Below are 24760 nucleotides of genomic sequence, written 5' to 3'. Positions count from 1 at the left end.
ACCTTTTATCTTTTATATATATGGTATATATTATATTCCAGTGGATATTCCAGTGGATATCAACGCTATCATAGCTACCTTTGCTGAGGATACTGTAATATTGGTGCCAGAGAAAGTCGTTGCAAAGGCAAAGATGTAGTAAGTGTTGGATGCAAAAAATGGCGTATCAAACTAAATGAAACAAAGTCAATCAACTTTACAAACAAAAACATAAATAATCTTTCAATTTTTTGTTTGGGAAGTAAAAAAAACCTTACACCAATACTGTCAACAAATACCTTGGATTGACTTTTACTTTGGATACAAAGCTTATATGGCTAATCAACATCCAGGCTGGACAGATAGAACAAAATTATGAAACTATCCAACAATTACAATAATAAATGCGCCTTGGTATTAAAGACATGCCCTCAAATTGGTAACAGAAGTTGTTAAAAATACAATCTGTATCACATGATCAGCGACTATAAAATTTTACCAACTCTGGAATGGAGAACGACGTAAATTTACGAGACAATTTTTGGAAATTTAGAAAAGCCAAGCCGGAAGAAATGATGGTTTAGAAGCTTTAAGAAAGTATCACAACTAAAAACTTTCCCTTGATTCAACTATAATTAAGAAAGCAAAAAAAAAAGACTATCATGGGGAAGTATTTGGCTTAAAAATCAAGTAGAAGGTCAGTTTCGAGAGCTACAAAACTTAAGTCCTAAAATCAAACCCTTAGAAATAAATTGTTTGTCTTAAATCATCATTAAAAATATGAACTCGATTGTTTAGGCTTTTCACCATTAAAGAGATATGTAGGTATGTACCAAATGGCCCTTGAAGAAAACATTGGAGGAAATCATATAAATGTATTGATATTGACCGTAATTTGATAATCAAATCTAAGGACTGTTAAAAAAAACTCTTCACTCTTGAAAGTGCTTCTGAAGCAAGCAATCATTTTTAGATTTTCTCTATTTCAATCATAACAAGAAGATAGAAATTGTTGAGTGTTGATAGATAATCGCAGTATCATCGTGTTCTCTCATTAAATTTTAATTTTATATTTTCACAGGCAGAAAACAGTAGGTCCCACTCATTCGATCCCAATCACAATTTACACATGCAAAAATCATGAAAAGTCCTTAGTCACGGTCAAAATTGTAACTTTCCTACCCAATTCCCTTTTGAATCATGGAAAAAAATGCTTAACGGTTCATATCAAACCTCTCCTAGCCTATACATATCTATCATACATCCACTAATATTCCCTGTGACAACTTTAGGAGAATTATATAAATCGAATCATCGATTTAAACTTACTTTGTTAGCCCCATAACAAAGAAATAAATAAAGTTAAAACATTGTTGTTGTTTTTTATTACTTTATCAAAATCGTTGAAGTTATGTGAAATGCTCTAAAGAGTCCTTCTCTTCCTCACCACCTCAGCTTACCTATACTTTGTATCTTTGTATTTTTTCTTAAATTATCCATAAAATTCAAAACAAAAATCTTCCATTTTTTGTTGTTGTATAGGTACTTTAGAAGTCTATTCTCAAGTCGATAAAGACTGTTTCGCAGCTTCATCCAAAAGCCACTTACCTATCAAAATAATTTGAAATTTTACCCTTTCAAAGAAAACGAACAAGGAGCAGGAGAAAGAGGAAGAACGAATTCCCTCGTCATCGTTCCTTTTCTGACACTTTTATAGAACATTGTAGAATTAAAAAAAAAAAGAAGACAAAGAAAAAACAGTTAGGTAGATATATATCAGATGAAGTTTCTTATGCTATTAAACTTTGAATTGATGAATGATGACGATTCGTCGACTTCTTCGTCCATATCCTTACACACACATTCTTACAAGTTCTCGCCTTTTACATTCCATCACTCATTCAATAGAGAGAGAGTATCAACAAAAAAAATATATAGAAAAAGGACGAATTTGTGTTGCTTTCATTTCACCCGTATCTATTGGCTTCTTTCAAAGTTATCTTGTTATTTTCTATCTGTGTGAAGGATATATAATGTACCTATACTATACCCTGAGTTTTCTGAGCAATTTTCTCAGTAAAATGAAAACAAATAAAAGTAAAGAAAAAAAAATTGAAAATAGAAAATAGAAAAGTGTCCTTTAACTTCTTCTATTTCAGTTCAGATGGATAGAAGAATTCCGATACATCACACTAACGTAACGCCACCTTGAGCGCTTGGACATCGATAAAGTAAAAGAAAAAGATACATCTTTTATTCCGTTTGAATACCGACATGTTTTCCAAGACATCGTCATTTGAATTTATTTAAGTTTATACATATTGTATTTCCTACGTATATAAAATATGTACATATCAGTTGACCAGTGTTGTGTGTTTCTGATATTTATCTTTGTGTATGGGGATATTATTTACTTCAAGACACTTAGGTCTTACTTATTTTATTAATTTAAGGGCTAGTTATGCATTCATACAAAAAAATCTATTTAAAAACTAACAAAAAAAATATAAACAAAAGTCAAAGAAGTCATTGACATCTACTTTTGGAAGAATTTGAAGTTCTAAAACTGAAAGACTACAGTCTTCAAAGTAACTTATCATATTCTTTATATGTAATTTATTTTATTAATTTAAAATATATTTTTTAGAAACTATTTTTAACTTTAAAGAGAAGTGAATAATTCATGTAAACAAAAGAGCTGACATCCAAACCTCAAACTGTGTTATTGTGGAAAGTGTTGTGGTATTGCTAATTTACAATTTTTATAAGCTTCGAAACATTGAAATATTTGTATTTACTTTTCAAAGATTTTATATCGATTTTGAGATTAAACAATTTTCGTTGGATAATAAGAACAGATAATGTTGATGGTCATTCAATGCTATTAAACAATTTGTATCACTAATAATATTTTTTCTCGATAGAACTTTCTCTTTTTAGACCTTCTGCAAAAATTTAAATACAAAATTTAAAGAAACTAATAGTTTCAGAAATTATTAAAAAAAACTTTTTGCTGTTTCCAGAGCTTTGGAAAAATGTCTTTACTTTTCATGATTATAAAAAAAGACCATAGCCAAGCTTTATTCAATTCCCAAACATTTAGAAAACATTGTCTATGAGTCTCTCTATTTTTATTACAGACTTACCTTTTCTTTCCAACAACATGACCTCTTAAAAGGAAGATCATTTACCACTAATCTTAGTGAATTTGTTTCCTAAACTTAAACGAATAAGTCGAAGTGAATGAAGGGACGTTATCACTAAAGACTGATAAAATCAATCACCAAATTATTTATTTTAAACTTAAAGTCCTTGATTTCGCACTTGATTTTTTTTTAGATATAGAGTTTTTTCAGGTTCTCAATTTATGAAACCATTTGTGCAAGCTCAGGAGCAGCTCAAGGGAGCCACTTTGGTCCTTTAATTGTCTCTGTTTACGCTGATGACATGATGACTCCATCTGATTCTCCTTCACTCCAAAATGATCTTGATTCATTTTAGACTTGGTGCGATAAAAATTTCTTAGAGCTCAATATTGCTAAATGTCAATTCATAACATTCACCTCGCTTAGGGGTAAAATCACATCTTTCCTACCGAACTTACAGTCTGCACGATGTTACCATTCATTCTGTCTGTTCTATTGACAACCTAAGAGTTATTTGTGACACGCGGTTAAATTATCGAGCTCATCCTTTGGCTTCATCAAAAATTGGTCTAAAGAATTCTCGAACATCTAAATCCCTACACATAACCTTTGTAAGACCTCTCCTTGAATACGGTAGTCAAGTGTGGCCTCCACATCATAGCTCTCACTTTTACAGAATTGAATCTGACTCGACGGTCTTTCTTGATATTCTCGTCAGGAAGGAGCCTGCTCTTCTGCCTTCTTCATCACCATACAAAGATTCATATATAAAGTTGGTTAAAATTGAAAGTATCTATAAATCTATAAATATTGTTAAAACAATTCATGATTGAAGCGTCTCTGGAATTGTCCTTCCTTACCTTACATAAGAGGCCAACAATTCTCTGGAAGACTTTCCTGGCAAACACGCCTATGAGATCGAAGAGGCTTTTACCAAGCACCCAGGTCACCGATCCATATGTGAGTACTGGCTGAACAATTGTCCTGTTCAGCAGCAGCTTAGAAGATTTCGTAAGGTTTCTGGATTTAAAAAGCTTTGACAGACTGAAGTAAGCAATGTTGGCTAATTTGCAAACCTAGATTTTATGATGCATGAACGATCTGGACGAAGTAATCGGGTACAGCTTGTTCGGTTCTCCCTAATATATAGCTAGATCTGGGGAAGATCTAGCTATATATTATCTCTCCAACACCAAGTTGAAGAGAAGGCAGGCTAAACCATTCCCTTGTCGGAGTCTATTGTAGATGTTGATTGGTGGGGATAGCAATCTGTCTATCTATTTGAACTCGGCTTGTTATGTTAGTCATGGTCAATCTAAATAGTCGTGTCAATTTTTTTGGGATGCTCAATTATCTCATGGCTTTTTATAGTTTTAACCTGGATATGATATTGTATTATGCGACTTAAAGTATATAAACAGATGGTTAGTTGGAATATTAAACTCTAGGAATTTTTCCATCGCCTGCCTATAAGGATACAAATCTGATCGGTTGCTCATTTCCCTGGGATGAAGCCACTCTGATATTGTCCGATCATAGTATAAGATTTTTTCCGTCTTCTACCATTTTTTCGTGTTTCCATTCGTTCAATATAATTTCAACGTTAAAAGAATTAAGGTCAAAATCACCACTGAATGTAACCAGTTACTTCAAGATTGACCTTGATCTAAATGAGGAAATATTCTACACCTTCATGTTACTTTTGTGACACCTGATATAAAATATGTAACTTATACACAATATTTAAAAGTATTTTAGCACTTTGATTTTAGATTAACAGAAAAACAAATAATACGTTAAACCATTTGCTTCTCTAAGTTTTAGGGTTCGTGTCATCAAGTCGTTATTTAAATTTCAAATACCTTAGATTTTTGTTCCTTGATATTTTAAAGAATTTTTTAGCTTTTCCTTCCCTTTGAAAAACAAAAACCAATACAGCAGAGTATGAGTTTTCCAAGTTCGTGCGACCTGTTTGTTGACTTTATTTTCTTCTTTTGATTATTGTGTCCTCAGTTTTCTATTTTATATTTTTTATTTTATTTTTATTTTGGTTGTAATGCATAATTTATCAAGCGGAAATAATTGACAGAAAAAAGAAGTAAGTTACATATACTTTGTGTGTGTTTTGTGAGTGCAGAAAGAGGGTGGACAAACATATCGAACTTTTTAAAGAATCAATGCTGAAATGACAAAAGGACGAAGAGGGCGATAGGAAGGAAGGAAGGTCTGAAGGAAAAAGTAGATCTCCTCCTGAATTAAGTCCATTTGATTGATGGTAACTTGTCGTCCGTTTGAGAATATTTCTATGCAATTTCTCATTTTGTCTTTGTAGTTTTTTTTCTATTCTCACTGAGTCCATTGTCTTTTATGGCAGTCACAGTGTCAACCCCTAAGGTTAAGTCTCCATCACTATTTTTTGGCACATATAAAAATAGATTTTCCTCAAGTCTCATATGTATCTATGTTACGAGTATGTTGTATTGTTTTATGTGGTAAGAGTATTGCATCCTAAAAACTCATACATTATCTGCGTGAAAAACCGAATTTTCAACGACAAAAACTTTTCTAATTGGAAATAAATCAAAGGTGCAAGCAACATGCATGGCTTTCCACCACTACTCTCGAAATAGAAACTCTATGGTTAGAATATTGTGGATCCGGGGATGCAACCCCTGAGCAGCCCTAGATACAATGGAAAAATAAAACTATTTCCGGTAGCGATGTCATTTTGTAAACTAGAAAAGGATGTTGGAAAAAGAACAGAAAAACAAAAAAACCATTGTCCTTGTGGTTCTTGTGTTTCCCTCCATAGATATGTATGGGTGCTTTTCATGACGACGACGATGACTTTACTATATCGTTAAATCGGATGAAGAAGCAAGCGGATATACACATTTTCCGGTGAAGCAAACAAATGGCCCCGCGGGGGATAAGGGTATTGCATGGAGGCGGAGGGGCTTAGATAGGTGAAGTAGGTATACATGTTAACAAAATTTTCCATCGCTTGGCGCTTTGGTTAACTCTAACCAAAAGCAAGTAGCTTTAAGGGTTGTTGGGTAATTTATTAAAGGTGGAAGTTAGTTAGTTAACAACATGGTATACGTTTTTTTTTCGTTTGGTGTATTACGCCATATAACTTTTTATCGCTCTCATATGCCCGCCTGGAAATTGTGTCAATGAAATCCGTCAAAAGAGCCAATAACAAATTTTATCTTTTCGACCGGCAGCGGAAGTTAATCCCGTATTTTTAAAGATTGTGTTACAGTTTTTTTTTTTGCAATAAATCATAGTGAACTGCAACTGATCTTTTAAATACTGCTCAACTTTTAACATTTCTGCGTTGTTTTCAACAGCTTTTTCAGACTAAATATAGAGATTAAACTAATGGATCGAATGGGCGGGATGTGGCCAGGAAGTGGGCGTAAGTGGTTACAAACTACGCCAAGAACGGTAAAGAAATCTTTATTTAAAAATAGATTAATTTTTTTGAGGGACATTTAATAAATAGAAAAAATTAAATAAGAGGGCGTGGCAGTAGGCGAATTTTTTCGATATAAAAAAAGGAAGTTAAAATTTAAATTTAAATTTTGACAAAATTAAATACAATGGACTCTCTTGTTTTTTAATTCAACACCAAAAACCATCCTTTCAATACAAATACAATAAATGGCCAGAAAAATGTCTGGTTTTCCCTAAGAATTCGACTTACGGAGAGTTAACTGTATTTTAGTTTTTTTGGGAAATACCAATTGAAAAGAGCTTTATACTACGAAATACGTTTTTACTTCTGTGTCTAAAAAATTGTATTATAAGAAAAATTGACTTGGGTGTGGACGAATTGAAAAGTTTAATTTTCATCCAATTCAATGTGTTTTTTGTTTTAACTGCATTACTTATTTAAGTGACAGAAAAGGGTGTTTTTATAAACTGCATCACTTATTAAAGTGATAGTACGTTTGACAATTGGTAGCAGTTTTGGCAGAAATACTTCTTTAGCAGCATTGCCACTACTTCCAAAATCTTCATACTCTTAAAGAAGGTTTCCATTAAGTGGTTACATTTTCACATTTCAAAAAACTAGTATTTTTATATAAAAAATAAATGAATGTTTATTTCATTGTAAAGGAGAAGGTATGCCATTAAGAATAGAAAATTATGCTAGCAATATGTTTACTATAAGGCTTTGAAGAATATTGCCATAGATCTTATATTTCATATATTGTTCCAAAGAAAAAGATCTAAGCCTATAGGTGTTAAATCACAAAATATCGCCAAATTTTCTTCCTGCGGTATCCCAACCCAACAGATTGTGGCCTATTACTAAGCCCACGATCAACGATAGGATAACGAACTTTTTATGGCCCGAATGGGTGGTTTTAACAGGGAGGTGCCAGCGTTGGACTTTTTTCTTTGGGGTTATTTTAAAGAAAAGATGTTCGTCGATAAGAAAGGAACAATTAAAGAGCTTAAGGATGAAATAATTTGACACATTAATGACATAAAACCCCAATTATTCCTCATCGTCATCGTAAATTTGGACCACCTGATGGAGGTGTGCCGCCGACTTCGCTGCGTGCATTTTGCAGATATTTTGTTCCATATATAATTGAACCATACCAATGTTATCATAATAAAAAAAAATGACAGTTAGTTCTTAAATCATTTGTGTTTTATTCCAAATCAATATAGGCCCTTAAAATTTAACCACGTTTACAATGAAAGGGATGAGCGGTATACAAGTCATCTTACAGAAATACCAAAATGATTTAAGCTTTAAAACAACTCGTTATGCTGTTATTTTTACCTTTAAAAAGAGGTATATTTCAAAAACTCGACCTAATAGAGACAATTTGAGGTGAGATTCAAATCAAGGACCAAAAACTCATCTGACAAAAAAAAATAGTAAATTGTTATTGTGTCAGAAAATAAATTGTCTCACTACCTCAAATCATTTATAGTAAAATATGAATCCGGAAGCCTGCATAACTTATACTTATTTAATTTTTTATCGAAAAAAATGAATAAGAAAAAATCCATTTGAAAATCTGAATAAGTAAACAGCAACTTTTATAATCTTGATTTCAAAAACAATCAAAATATCAATTCAAAAAACAATTTATTACCATAAAAGTAATAACAATTGTTCCTTATACATAATTTAACATCTGTTTCTATTTTTTGTTATATAAAAAATCAAAATAATAATAATCAACATACAATAGTCAATGGTTCTAATCTTTACAAATCTAATATAAGGTAGGTTACTTAATACCACTTTCTAGTACCAAGGTATAAGAGTAATCGACAAATATGTAATTAAATCGAAAACTAAATCAACACAACCGCAAATATGCTTTGCATGTCATTCTGTATAAAAAGAGTCTAAGGCCTAGCCTAGCCTACCCTAAATCCATGTACATATCTAAGGGTATGATAAGTGATTTGTCATTGGGAAATAGTGACACTTAAATAAAGGACCCAAACATAGACATAGGCAATAGTCCTATGAACATGAACAAATATAAAATATAGAAACTTAAAACCCAAAGAACTTGACAAATTCGATGAAATTTCTCAATTTTACTTTTTCATACAAACATAGCTACATGTGAATATTACATTCATGTATACTTATGTACATTATATCTATGTCCTGTTCTACCTACTTATCTGGAGGAAATTCCATTTTGATTCAAATCCAAACATTTACAGAGAACCTTAACGAAAATTCTTTTATGTCATGGATATGTAAAGGTCTATGTATCCTTTCTTAAGGAAAGTATTTTATCAAACTTAGAAAGACGTGCATACCCATACATATATATGTATATTATTACATATAAATGTGTTTATTTGATTGCTACTAACCATCTGGAAACTATCACAAAAGCATCAAATTGGAATTAAGTATCCTTTTCTCTCCAATACCTACTTTTGGAAATACATAGCGCAGCGCTACTCCATAGCGAATATCGATTCCATTTAAAAGGAATATAAGTGGTGGTCAGCAGCGTTAAACGGGTTGGAATTGGAATTGGAAGCGGCAGAGTGAAAGCAAGTAATAATTACACCCTGACATAGCACTGTTATGTATGTACGTGTGGCTCTGAAGGTCCTTTGTTTGTTGCTGACTGTCTGCTTGCCTGCTTGCTTGCCTGCCTATAGTGTATCCATGGAATGTCAATTGAATTTGAAAAGGAGTTTTGTCCTCGTCTCGTCGTCGTCGTCGTCGTTGTCGTTGTCATCGTTGTCGTCGTCGTATTTTAAGTTCAAGTAGAGGAAACACCATACTCGAAAAATAATAATACACAAAAAAAATAAATAAACAGAAAATAAACAAGGATTCTCGCCTCCTTTGACATACAAGGACAAGTCCGATGTAAATACAATTTTTTTTATATTCCGTTGTGTCTATTTTGTTGTTGTAGTTCTTATTGCGACCAACCAACACGCGGAGACATTGTATACACCCTTACAACATCCCATATACCACCCACCCACTCATATCGTAATAATAAGGGCTCCTGGGACACACAAACCCATTTATACCCCCTACACTCAACCTCATTATATTGTGCTGTCATGTCGCCCTCATACTTTTCGTACTTTTTTCTTGTGTTTTGTTGTGCGAAAGGCTTTTATATTATTTCATCATATGTATGATTAAATTAAAACAAAAACAACCAACAACAGGCAATGTACTAAAGGACACAATTTTAAATAATCATATCATATCATCAGTCGGGCGGAAGTTCAACGGGAAGCAACAATAGCAATGAGCAACAGGGTAGGCTGTTCGATGATGGTGGTGGTGGCGTATTCGATAATGGGGATAGTGATGGTGGGTGGTGGATATATTGATGATACAGATGGCGGCAACGCTCTCTGTACACTGCTGTAAGTGTATGTCGTCGAGCGTTTTTCTTTGCATTTTGTTTTTTAATTTTTATTTTAAAAAAGAAAAAAATATTTTCTTATGAAATTGCATTGGGAATTGTAGCGGAAGGACACAATTAATAATATTATATTTTTTTATTTTTTTGTAATTTTGTAGAAACAATTTAAAAGTTATTGGTAGTTTTTGTTTGGATTAATATTCAATCGTACATTCATTTTGTTTCTTATTTATAAGACATTGAAAACCATTGAAGAAAAAAAGTCCTGGTACCTGTTCATCAGTTCGGATTTAGAGGCAAGCACTCGACGATTAACTAAGTGCACAGAATCACCCCTACAACTTTGTTCGAAAAAGACCTGCCTAAAGTATTTGATTCTAATAAAATCCTAACTGATTTGAATGCGGAGGGTTTCAGTGTTTGCATATGCAAATGACGTTTCTAAATCGATTGCAGGAAAGCATCTTAACACCCTAAAGAAAACTCTTAAAAAACGACCTCGATAAACTAATACTTTAGACTGATCGGTGTGATATTAGTGTCAACCTACACAAACCGAAAAGCTTTTGACACCCTCTGCCCAGAAAAAACTTCTTGAAAGCTTGAACAAAATTGGTATCAGAGGATGTTTATCGGACTGGCTCAAAAGCTATTTTACTGATAGGTCGATTAAGGTTAAGGTAACATCAACTTCGAGTGAAGAAAAACCGAACCGTATATGGCGTTCCACAAGGCTCAAAACTATGACCGATTTTTTTTATACTTTATACTAATGAACTACTACGATTGTTTAAAACTAATACAGTATATGCATATGCAGAAAATATAGCCATTATAGTCAAACACAAAAGTATGAATTCAGCAGCAGAAATACTTTGATAATATATCCAAGTGGTGCCATGACCATGAACTGGTTATTAATGCTACCAAAAACAAAAGTTATGCACTTTCGCCACCCATGTCACCGAAAAGAACTTTTCAACATATATCACCGAAACCATCACTGTCCATTGTCAGCCAACTACCAACCAATCGAAATCGTCAAAAAGATAAAGTATCTTGAAGTTATCATAGACGAACTAAAAAGTACCCTATTTGCCTTGGTTTACCTTAAACAAACTTCAAACTTCGAAGTACTTAAGCAAGTTTATTATTCGCTCACGGAACCTCGAATTCGATATGGAATCCTGGCCTGGGGAAGAACTCACAATATCGTCTGATTAAATTCATTAAACCTTCTTATGTACACTTCAAAGTTCCAGATGTAAACGCATTATATCGTTTTACTACTTTACAACATTTTATGGATGACCATAGATTTCTATAGCCAATAAGACATAATCTAATAGAAGAAGAGCACGTGGAATGCTTGAAATCCCGTCAACTTTCAACTTATATGGGAACAGAGAGCTCAGATACATTGTTCTAAAAATAATTAATGAATTACCACTGAATCTGAAAAGTACAAGAAATTTCAAGAAACGAAAGAAAGAAGTTTAAAAACATCTGAGTCAAATAAGTAATGCTAAATACCTAATAGATTGTGTAAAGTTTATTATTCTCCCTCTCTATATCAAAGGTACCCAATTAAAGTTCTCGGACGAGGCTAAGTACGTGGGCCTTACAAGAAAGAATCAAAAAAGCTATTGGAGCTCTCTTTTCTTGGTTCGACCTTACACACTACTCAGGATATAAATGTACAGAGTAGAGACACAGCATCTTGAGCGACTAAGACCTTATAAGGTGATAACAACACAAGACATTAATACAAGACAGAAGGACAGAGGAGAAAGAACAACAAACAGAAAGAACACATGACAACAGCACGCGGTATGTTTTGAGACGGTTCTCCATCTGTCTGAAGGGATTGGTGAAGGTGTGTACTCTGAACGAAGTCTATTTTTCCGCTTTCCAATTAATGTAGCGTGTTCTAGGAGGAACTATCAAATATCTCAATTCTGTCTCTACAAACTTTTATCTCTAAGCATATAAGCTCGATAATTGGTGTCATATCCGGGCACTGTCCAATAGAAAAGCACGCCCAGCGGCTAGACGTATTCTTAAATAATTTTTGCAGAAACTATATGAGGAAGAGGAGGAAACAGTTTTTCATCTCCTCCGTACATGGCCTGCTTTAGCTCAAAAATGAAAGAACTACCTATAAGAATTATTCTACAACGATCTCAATCATACTAACATAATCAATATTTGACGTTTCGCAAGGGACTCAAACTGTTTTCACTGACTTTAGAAGAAAGCCTCAATATCCTGATTGGATATTGTGAAATGGGCGGCCATTAAACTAGCCTAAGTGTGTCCTACTATATCACGTACATCCACTTTAACCTTACTTAAAGGATTCTATCTAAATCTTAGAGAATATCTAATGATCAAATTTTCCGTAGTAGGACATTGAAACTAATATTATGACCACTTAAGCATTTTTTAAGCACATATTTCAAAAATCTGATGTAATAGAACATTTTAAAGGCAACATTGAATTCAATACTTTATCATTCAAACAATTCATGATTTAAGTTCATTACTAATTCTATTTTATGGTTTAAATTTTGAAATTAAGTTGAACCTATACCTTTTTTCCTTTCGCGATTATTTTTACTGAAATGAAATACTAAGAGTTGTGAAATAAAAATAAAACTTAAGATATTTTTTCCTTTCAATGAATCTGATCCTATGTATTTCTTGGCTCCTGATTAAAATCTTCGGTACACCTTTACCAAAGAGTATGATTTATTTATATGTTTTGGCTCAATCTAGAAGTAAAGCATTTAAGTTTCTTTATTCTAGTACTTGGGATCCTAAACACTTTAATCTCTAGACGCTGCAAAGAAAAGTTATTTTCCTTAGGTACTAGCGAAACATACAGATGGATCCAAGACAAATAAGGGAGTTGGTAGTGGTGTGTACTCGGAAAACCTTAATCTAAGCATCTGATCCCGCCTCCTTAATCATTGTAGCGTCTCCAAGCGAAAATGTTAGCCATCATAGAGGTTCTCTCCTGGCTGAAAGAATAGATATTAACTTCTGATATCCACATCTTCTCTGACAGTCAGGCTGCTATTAAATCCCTTGACGGTGTCCCAACCAAGTCTCAAAAGGACCTCGATTGTCGATCGTCTCTTATGGAGATGACGCAGCAATGTAACATTCACCTCTGTTGGGTGCCGGGCCACAGAGGCATCACAGGAAATTTTAGAGACGATGAACTCGCTAAAAATGGAACCTTGATACTTATTTCACCTGAAAGGGAGATGATAGGTATGCCGATAGCTGCATGTAAATTTCTGCTAAAAGAAACAGCTTTTGCGATAGCAAACTCTAGGTGGCACAATTTGCCAACATGCACAGCCACAAAACTCATATGGTCTTCACTGGACCTAAAGCGCTCTAAAGACTTGTTATCTCAAAAAAGGCTTCATATAAGCTCCCTAATTGGTGACCTTACGGGACACTGTCTTATAGGCAGACTCGCAATACGACTTGGTGTAGCCTCAAATGACTTCTGCAGGAGCTTTATGGACGAGGAAGAAGAGGAAACAATGTCTCACCTTCTCTGCACTTGCCCTGCTCTTTCACTAAGACGCAAACGTCATCTGAAAGAATACTCTTTTGATTAGTGAACTAGCTAAAAAGGATATCAAATATCTTCTTCGCTTTATAAAAAGCTCAAAAAGGTTGGTCTCTAGATTCATGTGGTATCACAATGGGCCTTCTCTTTTGGCCTAAGTGTGTGGATTTTGAATCCGCAGCCACTTTAACTTAACCTATTAGCGAAACAACCATTTCTTCCCTCTGCAAATTTCTTGGGCAAAATGTTAAGTTAAAAGAGTCAAAGGTTATAAACATTTTTTTTGGAAAAGATTTCTCTTAAACTTCTACTTTCGAATTACCCATTGGTTAACTGAATTGCTCGAAGCAACGTTCTTAGAAGAGTTTTTTTTTTGGAAAATTTTAAAATGATCAGATTCTAATTACTTTTACTTTCCAGCTAAACAAATTTATCAAAAATCATAATTCTCTAGGGGTTTTAAATATATATTATACATTTTTCAAAAATATTTATAATCTGAAGTTTACATTCTTCATAACCTCATCTCTTTTAAATGTAGAAAATCACCCAAACTTACTCGAGACTAGATTATCCTACTCAATATTTTTTTAGACTGACCTCAAAGCCAGTTCATTACATTGAACTTTCCCATTCTAAGAATAAAACTTTATAAATTATTGTCCAACTATAATCTTTCTAGAGAAATTGTTACTTAAATTTAATTGATTTTTTTTCTTTAAATAACTTAAACTGGAAAATATAATAAGATCCTTTATAACGTGGCTCGTTTTTCTTCTGTTTAATTTTCCTAACCCACTTTCCTAAGTAAATTTCCATACATATAATCTCCCTTTTTTTTTTGTTTGGTTCCTTTTCAACATTTACCTCAAAAGTAAATTCAAATCCACATAATTCTGTGCAAAATTCCAAAAGCCCATTTCAGAAGTAGTCTATCTATGTAAATGTTTGTATATAGAAGAAGGGATAAGGATAACTAAAAACAATGATGAAACACAATTAAAACTTCTCTTGTATTTACAAAATTTTACCGAATTATTATCATCAAAGAAGCTTATTGGATGATATCGGAAAACGGATATAACACAGAATCATTGTTTTGTATGCTGTGAATAGTTAGGTAAGGAACTTTATTGAAGTTGAACATTTGGTTATTCCAATAATTCCAATTGCATTGCGCTTCATAATACTAATACTTCGACGACGACGACGACGACGACTACGACGACAATACAACGTACATTTCTACTGGCACATCCTGAAACTAAGCAATCCTTCTTAGAGAAATTGTGTTTTCCTTTTTTTTTGTTGGAGCAGCAGTAGCTTTATACTAGGAACCAACACAACACTTTTGAACGATTCCAAATTCATTCGTTTGCCCTTCTGGACCAAAAGAACAGTAGTAGCGAATACCCTAGCAAGGATTTTGCAAAACCAAACATCAACCTTTTCAATAAATTTTCTATACGCCGATAGAATCATGTAAGCAATGACTTTTATAGCAATTTTCTCACAGTTAACCCCCTCTTTGTTTTCCTCTCTAGAGGTAATCAATTTTCAAGGCAATGGCATTTAAATCCGACCCGAAATGGATTCGTTATTTTAGATAGCTAAAGTCTTAGTCTATGTATTCCTTATAAGAGTTTAAAACTCATATTTTAAAAGGACTTACCTGTACATCGAAGTTTGGAGGCTGCTGTTGAAGTAAATTTGCTGGAGATTCAATTTGATTTGGACGTTGACCTTGATGATTCATCATTGGACTCTAAAATGAAAATATGATTGAATGATATTTACTTAAAAAAATATATATATAGGTACATACCTGTGCCATTTGAATACCACCAACTCCGTTCATAACTGGAGGTTGTAATTGACTCATCGGTGGCATTTGATGATGGGGATAAGAATTCATTTGAGGTCCAGGACCTTGTTGATGGTCCATTGAACCAAGCATATGATGTAGGGGATGTGGTGGAAAGCCATGTTGTGAAGGATCAAGTAATGTTGGTGGTCTTGGTAGAGATTCTTCGGCTGGAGATGGTTGACGTGAGCCGGGAGTGCGACTGTAATAATAATTTAAATGATTATTATAACTGAGGAAGTGGTTTGAGATGTTCTGTTGGAATATGTACTAAATCTAAGTCATGGATTCAAACCATTTATATTATTCTTCTTCAAATAGTTTGAGATACCATGGATTTTGTGCTTTGGATTATGGATTTTTAAACAGAAAAAAAAGAATATTTTAGTACTTGGTTTGCGTATTTGAAATAAAAGAAAACCAAGATGAGAACCGTATATTTTAGAACTTTATTTTAGGACAACATATCAAATACACAAACCAAAAAGAATGTTTAGACCTATTTTAGACTTTCTACCAATGCTATAAAATGAAATAAATATTTTATGGTAGCTTCTGCAGAGTTCTAAAAAGTCAAATTAGATTTTATGTTGAATCAAATCGTTGTTTTCATTTTAATTAAAAATGTATCACAAATGAAGGTCAAGCTAAAAATTACCAGTTAAAGAAATTGTGTCTTCGTTTTTAGAGTCAATTAATTTATATAAGTTTATATTAAGCTTGTAGGAGTTAAAGTCACATATACATAAGTGTGGACACTACTTTGAAAAATATTTAAATGGTATATGAATGATTGAGAATGGTAATTAGAATGTGAATGAATAACCATAAACACTCGATTTTATTTGAAAGAATGAACTTACACATCGTTTTATAATTTAAAAGGAAAAACATTTGGATTAGTTTTGCATGTTACACATCGATTTAATGTTAAATTCCTCAGATTTCTTTAAGGAATATTGAAGTTGATACGATACATAAGGTGCAAAGAGTCAATATTTCCAATTATTATTTATATACAAAACATAAATAAGAAAGTCTGCTCTCAAGACTCATCTTATCAATAAGTTTTCTTCTAAACTGATATAGTGAAGGATTGTATGATTTAGATTTATGACAGGCATAATTTGGTCCTGACAAGGGTATTAGAAATATGGCCGAAAAAATTTAAGTTTAAGGAAGCTGCTTAAAAACAAAAGCATCAGAAAATTGTTTTGATTTCTTTTTAATTTCACCAAGAGTTGAATTAGCCATTTTAGTTATTTAGTTGATTTGCTGTGGAAATTTCAATTTTCCATCGAATAATACATCAAGGAAAGATATTTCAATAACGCAAGATAATGATACTCCGTCACACATATAATTTAAAGGAAACTTTCTTGTAAGGTTTACGGTATCACATTTATCAACTTTAAGAAACAGATAGTCAAGAAAACACCAATCAAAGAAAATTGTTAACATCGTCGGCATGGATGATGCCCTTAGAGTTTTTCAACACGTTAAATCGTCTCTAAATAAAAAATAAAATAAAAATAGAAATGGACCCAAAGGACTACCTTGTGGAATTCCATAGTTGAGTTTGACATTGTTTAATTCGCAACAATTGACAAGTACAGAGGATGATCTATCCAATATATAAATTTGAAGCCATTTTACGAACTAAAACTCAGCTTTCTTAATTTAACAAGCAAAACTCGATGTGATACTTTGTCAAGCGCCTTACTGAGCTAGGTTAGGTTAGGTTAAAGTGGCTGCAGATTTAGAATCCACATACTTAGGCCAAAAGGCCCATTGTGATACCACATGAATCTAGAGAATTACTTACTACTAGTCGAACCATTTTGAGCTTTTTATAAAGCGAAGAAGATTTTTGATATTCTATTGAGCTAGTTCACTGGGATTATTAAAAGGGTAGTCTCCCAGATAAAGTTTGCGTCTTAGTGAAAGAGCAGGCAAGTGCAGAGAAGGTAAGAGATTGTTTTCTCTTTTTCCTCGTCCATACAGCTCCTGCAGAAGTCATTTGAGGCTACACCAAGTCGTATTGCGAGTCTGCCTAAAAGGCAGTATCCCGTAAGGACACCTATTATGGAGCTAATATGACGTCTGCTTTGAGATAACTTTGAGTCTTTAGAGCGCTTTAGGTCCAATGAAGGCCATATGAGTTTTGTGGCTGTGCATGTTGGTAAATTGTGCCACCTAGAGTTTGCTATTGTAAAAGCTGTTTCTTTTAGCAGAAGTTTACAAGTAGCTATCGGTATACCTATCTTCACCCTCAAGAGTAGCCTGACTGTCAGAGAAGATGCTGATATCAGAAGTTATTATCACGTTTTCTTTTACTGAACTAGTTCAATATAAAAAGTGACGGTAGAACGAACCTTAGTAAAACCGTGCTGATTTGGAATGGGCATAGACTTAACATAAAAACATAGTGATTCACAAATAATTTTAATTTTATGTTTTTTAATTACTAAGGAACTTTTTCTTCCAAAATTATGGAAATACAAGAAGATATTGCAATATTTAAAAGAATGTACAAAGGAAACGACAGATGAATTATACACTTTTTTTTTAAAGAAAAGATGGTATACCATCAGGATCTGGTGCACAAGTATGGTTAAGATTAGATATAGTTGGTGTTTACAGTTGAAAACCTTGTGGGACCATCAAATCTTTCAGTGAAACGACCGTTGTAAGACTCTTTCTCAGCCGATTGAACGCGGATAATTTTGTCGGTATTTATAATTCAAAATCACACTACACCCACATCCATCATCGTCGGAAAGAATCCGGCTAAGTGTAAGCAGGTAGTCAGTCAACCATATTTATGGGATATGAAATCTGTAGACGATTAATACCTTTAGGATGTTCAAAGTTTAAACATAGTGCGAGCTTATTGGTCTTAAAATTTTGAATATATAAAAATTATTGGGAGAAACAGAGTTGGGAGAAACGGAGTTGGGTAAAGCAGTCCACATTCTCGATGTACGGTTAATAAAAAAATCTCTATACTTGACAGTACGTTTGAAATTGAGTATATGTAATGAGCATTCCTAGAAGGGCGAGAATTACGGCTGAATTGTATGAAGGGGGGGTGGGAATGCTATTGGATAATTCGCTAGATTCGGTAGAAAGAACAACGAAAGGCAAGTGTGTTTGATCGCCTATTATTTAAAAAACTTTTTGTATTATTTGCAAAGACTCAAACTAGTTTTAGGGACACCTGCCCAAACATGCCAGTTATATTTAAGTTCTAGACGAATGTAGGCTTTGAAAATTACAGGGAGAGTTGATTGGTTAAAGCTTTAAGATAAGGCCAAGTGACATAGACAAAGTCAAGCTTTTAATGACATTTTTAAAGAAATTAAGAGAAAACTAAAATACAGAAGTTGTTTGTCTCACTGTGCTTAAGAGGTTATAGTTTCAATACAGGGAGGCTAAGGGCAAAGTTAACCTTTGCAAATGATAACCCGAATTTATTCCTTATTCATAAAATTTATTGCTGACAAAGGTTAATTTGTACATTTTTAGATCAATTTAATTCTGCAATTTTTAGACTTTCAAATTTGTCTTTATCAAAAAGCTTAACAAAAATAATGTGCTATTGTAATTGTAATCGAGTTAAAGAGGTCAGAACCAAATGTTTACACATAATTATTTTTACAAAATAGAAATGTTTACTTGAGAAAAACAAACAAAACACAATGCAACAAATATAAAACTCTATATCTTAACAATGACCACAAGTTTTTAGTAAAAAAATATGAAACACGCAAAACCATAACTTTTTTTTATTATGATTATTATTAAGTTGATTTGTTCTATTTTATTTTTAATATTTTTGTTGGTTTTATAGATATTAATATTTGTGGTATTCGCAAGAACACTAATTTCTTTTATATTTCGAATGTTAACCGATATTTTATTCACCTACAAAGATATGCATACTCAAAAGTGACCGACCACAATAATGTGGTTTGTCTATATGCAAATAGTTTTGAAACAAATAAAAATATAAAAATATATATATATTTAAGTAAATATACAAATAATGGTTTTTCTATTTGCACAAACAAAACAATACCTTAAAAAAAAGGTATCAAAACGGTTTTATCACATCCCGTTTTTAAAATTTGCCCCTTTAAAAATGATAAAGGCAACTAAAACGGATTTTTAAGGATAAGTAAAAACTCAACATGTCACTAAACAATAAATTTTAAAGTGCAAATATTTGTCTTCTAAATACAGTTTTTTCATCATTTTAGTATCTTACTTAGGTTCTGGAAATTCTCATTAGTTATGACTTATGAGTATTAATTTGACTCTATATGAAGTTTAAACTTAATATTTCCATAGTCACGAAAAAAAAAAAAACTTTTTGAAGTAAATTTTAAGTGCTGATTTCGAATACGAACAATCTCCTCAAGTTTTGAAAATACTCGTTTTCACCATAATTTTTTTGAGACTTGCGAAATTCAAAACGTTTTTTTTTGTTGAATATTTTAGAGATAAAGAATTGAAAAAGATCAAGAATTTTATCGAAAGATAGCTACAATGGAGTAATTTTGGAGTCGTATTTGTATTAAAGCTATTCAAAACCGATATGTTTAAGGTTTTGTATGTTTCGAATATACACTGACAATCACTAGGATGAGGCCACATATTTTTCAACCGATTTTCGGTCCGATACCGGTTGGAATTTGTTTAACCCGGAAAATTTTACTACATGAGAGTAGGTACATATTTTCTTAAAACAAAGTGATACAATTATAGGGTTAATTAGAAAAGACCGTTGGAATTTCCCTACATTAATGAATGAGCTATCTAAAAAGGATATAAAAAAGTGAGTCACTAGGATGAGGCCATTGCGAATATTTCGGTGTAGAAGTTCAGATCAGCATTTTTTTTTAAAATTTGGGTTACCATATTTAAGAACGTTTTACAAATAACTATTTTTATTAAATTTCAACTACAAATGGGTTCCGGAAAGACGTTGACAGTAGCAGAAAGAGGACAAATCGATGCTTTCAAGGAAATGGGACTCTCAAGCCGAGAAATAGCAAGGAAGCTGAACAGAAGTAAGACAGTTGTAAACAACTATCTTGCTGATCCTCAACACTATGGAAAAAACCAAAAAGGACGCACAGCCCAAGCAACAACATCCCGAGAAAAGCGGTTAATTTTACGTATTGCTTCAAACTCTACTCAATCAGCTACTTAAATAAGGTCCAAAAGCGGAGTATCAGCCAGTATTTCGACAGTCCGAAGGATAATAAGAAAAGATGGTACTATCCAGAGAAGAAAACTCAAAAAGAAACCTGTTCTAAAGCAAGTACACAAGGAGCTGCGAATGAACTTTGCAACAGAACATGTCTCTTGGAGCAGTCAATGGAAACGAGTCGTCTTTTCGGATGAAAAAAAGTTTAGCCTTGACGGCCCCGATGGTTACAACTTTTATTTCCATGATTTAAGAAAAGAGGAACTAATTTTGGGAAGGCATCACAGCCGTACATCAGGTATTATGGTGTGGGGAGCTATCACCTACTATGGCAAAATCGAATTGGAGTTTCTTTCTCTAACAATGAACGGAAACAGCTACAAATACTTGTTGGAACGCTCATTTCCGAAGATGAAAAATATTTTTGGACCTCCGCCTTGGATTTTCCAACAAGACAATGCTCCCATCCACACTTCCAGGGTTGTCAAAAGATGGATTTTATCATAAAACGTAGAGCTTTTGCCATGGCCACCCTATTCACCGGACTTGAACATAATCGAAAACGTATGGGCATGTCTATCTCGAAAAGTTTATGAAGGCGGTAGACAATTTGAAGACAAGGACTCCTTAATTGAAGCTATCCGTGATGCCTGGGACGAGATTTCACTTGACTATTTTAAAAAAACTTTATGATTCCATTCCAAACCGTCTAATAGAGGTCATATCAAAAAATGGGGAGCATACTCTTTATTAATTGAGAAAAAACTTAATAAATAAATGTTTGAAAACCAAAAACTGTAAACATTTCTTTCATTTTTTTTGATATTTTATAAGATTTTTCATGTGGCCTCATCCAAGTGACGCACTTTTTCATACTGTTTTTAAGTAGCTATTAAATTAATGTAGGGAAATTCCAACTGTTTTTTTCTATTTAACCCCTTAATTTTATTACTTTTTTTAAAGAAAATATCTGCCTACTCAAATGTAGTAGATTTGTATTGGTACGAAATTTCCAGCTGGTATAAAGAACGAAAATCGGTTGAAAAATATGTGGCCTCATCCTAGTGATTGGCAGTGTACATGAAAAGTTTGGAAGATATTTAAGGATTCAAAAAAAATTATGAAGAAGTGTATCAGAAACTCTTAGGCTCTGATGCTAATGTTTGAAAGCAAGATTTTTGTATGTTCGTCTTGTCTCATATGTCATCTTCCTTTAAGTTTGATGATTGTAAAGTTTTAAAAGTAAAGCTTAAAAAATCGCAAGTAATTGATGACCAACTTGAAACCGTGATATTCCTCCTCTTACAGGAAACTTCTCACGCAACAAAGCCATAATTTATAGTGTTGTGTAGTTTGTTGTCCAGTCTTATGTCAATCATTATTGTCGAAGTCATGATCTTTAAATAGGTGGCAAAAATAGGGGTGTACGAGACCCTTCCTTCAAACACTGCCTTGAAATTGATAAATGTATGCACGGGTCTAACGATATTAGTAACGCCTTCGCTCTCTTTGAATTTCTTAACGATTTTCCCAATTTCTTCCTCAGTTGGTCTATCATAAAGATCAATATTATCGCGTATCTACTTTTAGAGCACTACTCTTGTTATGAGTTTAAATCAATGTTAACGCTTTATTAGATTGTTAAGCGACCGCTATCGCAAATATCAAATATTAAACCAATATTATGACACTTCAAATGACATGAGTTTGACATGTGTCAAATGTCAGCGCTACCAATTGAAATCACGAAATAAATGAAGCTGCAACATAAAAATAAAAAAAAACTTTTTTCTAAATTTTACATCGAAGCTTAACTACAGCTCGTACCTAGAAACCAGGGCCTTGTGACGTACAACTTTCAAACATTAGTGTGAATAAGTACACCTTTTATGTCGAATCGGTTATTTTGAGAATGCACTTTTCATGAGAAGAATTACTTTTGGGGGATTTGTCAATTCCTCGCAAGGCAATTTCCATAAACAAAAACCTTTTAGGTGACACATGCTGGGATTGAATCTAAGACCATCACGCTTGGGGAACGTTTTAAAGAAATATAAAAAAAATATTTTTTAACTTCCAATCTCTAAAATAAAAAAGTTAAAATATTTTTCTAATTAAGTATTCAGAACAACAGTGGATAAAAGCGTACCTATGAAATATTGATCTTTACATTTTTCAAATCCGAGTTTTTGTGCTGAGAGCTTTAAACTCAGGCCCCCGAATTGATTGATTAGATTAGTAATTAGATACCTAGTTACTATAAAATTATAAATCGATGTCCAACAAGTAATAGAGTAAAATAACGTTCCAAAATCAAATAAACAATATAATAAGCATGAAGAATGATGATTCACTTAAAGAATATCTCAACAAAGTCAGGTCATTAACATTTCTCTACAATCAAAATGACACCATATAGTATCAGCATCTCAAGACACGACAACGAAAACGACGCGACGTGCATCTCCTTAACGTGATCTTCTTGTTTTGATTTCACATTTTATTTGCTTTAAGTTCAAGTTTGAATTGAAAGTGTTTTTTTTTAAATTTATTTATTTATCTTTGCTGTTAGAATATTCACCAATATTTGACAACTCTTTCAGACATGGAATTCATTGCCAACTTCCTTCGATTATATTTAATCGAATCGCTTCTTAACGGGTGTTTTTCAAGACGTTTGGATTTCAATTTGGCAATACTTTTTTTGGAATTATCTTTTTGACATCTGTCACTTGATTTGTGCTTAGTTTGGACAAGATGGCGCTAGATGCCATGTATACATTCAACAAAACAATACATTTACTGACCAGAACTTTTTGAGAGCGTTTTATCTCGCGTCGTCGTGGGCTAGTCTTAGCAGAGATGCTTGAGATGATTGACACCTTGAAAAAGAATATTCTATGGGTTATTGCTAATAAGTTTTTTTCCTCATTTAATTTGACATTCCTCAATTTCAGACAAACTCAATTTGAACCATGGAAACATACACAATCAACAAACACGTTAACATTTTTCAGACTTATTCTGAAAGTGAGCGTTCAAGTCAAAATGTATACGAGTATCGTGAACTTCGTGAATCTTTCCTCGTGTGTATATAATCGGAAATATCGTGCTTAAATTTGATCGAACCGGGTCTGGGTCTGTAAGAGATGTGAAAACACCAGTGCATGCAGAAAATATTGCAGTACAAGACTTAACTCGTCGTCACGCAAACCCACACTTACATCCCTCACGCTGGAATTGAATTTACACTCTTACAAGGTGCAATCGAATAAAAGGCTCTACTTAACCATTTCAAGCGTCTTCAATGGTTAGAATTGTGGCAGGATAGAATAGTGGATGATCAATTCTTGCAAAAAAAAAATCATCTTCAGTGATGAGGCACATTTTCACTCAATTCGTCAATAACCAAAAGTGCCGGATTTGGGCAAATGACAATCCAAGAGTGATTGTCGAAAAACAAATGCACCACATCAGGAACTATTTTTTTTTTTTTTTCAAAATAAGGTTGGTTAGGCAGTTACTGTACACTGTGTTCGGTATCGTGAGATGATAACGAACTTTTTCCGACCCGAATTGGAAGATATGGATGTGGACAATATGTGGTTTGACATCCTTGCTGCACTTCGGTAAGCCAGCAACAATGCAGGAGCTAAAGGATGATATAATTCGGCACATAAACGGTATAGAATATCAATTATGCCTCAGCGCAATCGAAAATTTTGACCATCGGATGGAGGTTTGCCGCCTAGGTCGCAGCGGCCATTTGGCCTATATTTTGTTGAATCAATAATTGACACATATTAGTTTAATCATAATAAAAAGAAATGACAATAATTTCCTAAATTTTTTGTGTTTTATTCAAAATTAACACCGGCCCTTAACATTTAAACACCCTTTAGTTATTTGGACAAATAAAAAGCGTCGAGGATATCACAAAAAAACAAACCACCATCTCAGTTTAAAAAAGAATGGAATTGCATATAAGGTGTTCCAATATAAGAAGAAAACTAAACGTGCAAAGTGAATAATTGAAGGTATATTTTGTTGCAAAATGGGTACAACATTCAT

At 33.2% G+C, this 24760-nt stretch overlaps 1 protein-coding gene across 3 annotated transcripts in view; it reads right to left on the bottom strand.

Moving 5' to 3' along the window:
* LOC129953400 (maternal protein pumilio) overlaps positions 1-24760 on the bottom strand; it is a 582858-nt gene that overhangs the window by 441328 nt on the left and 116770 nt on the right. For 2 of the 3 annotated variants that reach the window (XM_056066582.1, XM_056066599.1), the window contains exons 7-8: positions 15436-15706; positions 15283-15375 (exon numbers count right to left, since the gene is read on the bottom strand). In XM_056066582.1, coding sequence (XP_055922557.1) covers positions 15283-15375; positions 15436-15706 — 364 coding nt within the window. The remainder of the gene's footprint in view (positions 1-15282; positions 15376-15435; positions 15707-24760) is intronic. The other variant, XM_056066592.1, reaches the window with a different exon arrangement.

This window comes from Eupeodes corollae, chromosome 1, assembly GCF_945859685.1.
Source record: "Eupeodes corollae chromosome 1, idEupCoro1.1, whole genome shotgun sequence".
Classification (NCBI taxonomy): domain Eukaryota; kingdom Metazoa; phylum Arthropoda; class Insecta; order Diptera; family Syrphidae; genus Eupeodes; species Eupeodes corollae.
The sequence above is the reverse complement of the archived record's forward strand: the minus strand, read 5'-3'. Positions and strand labels throughout refer to the sequence as shown.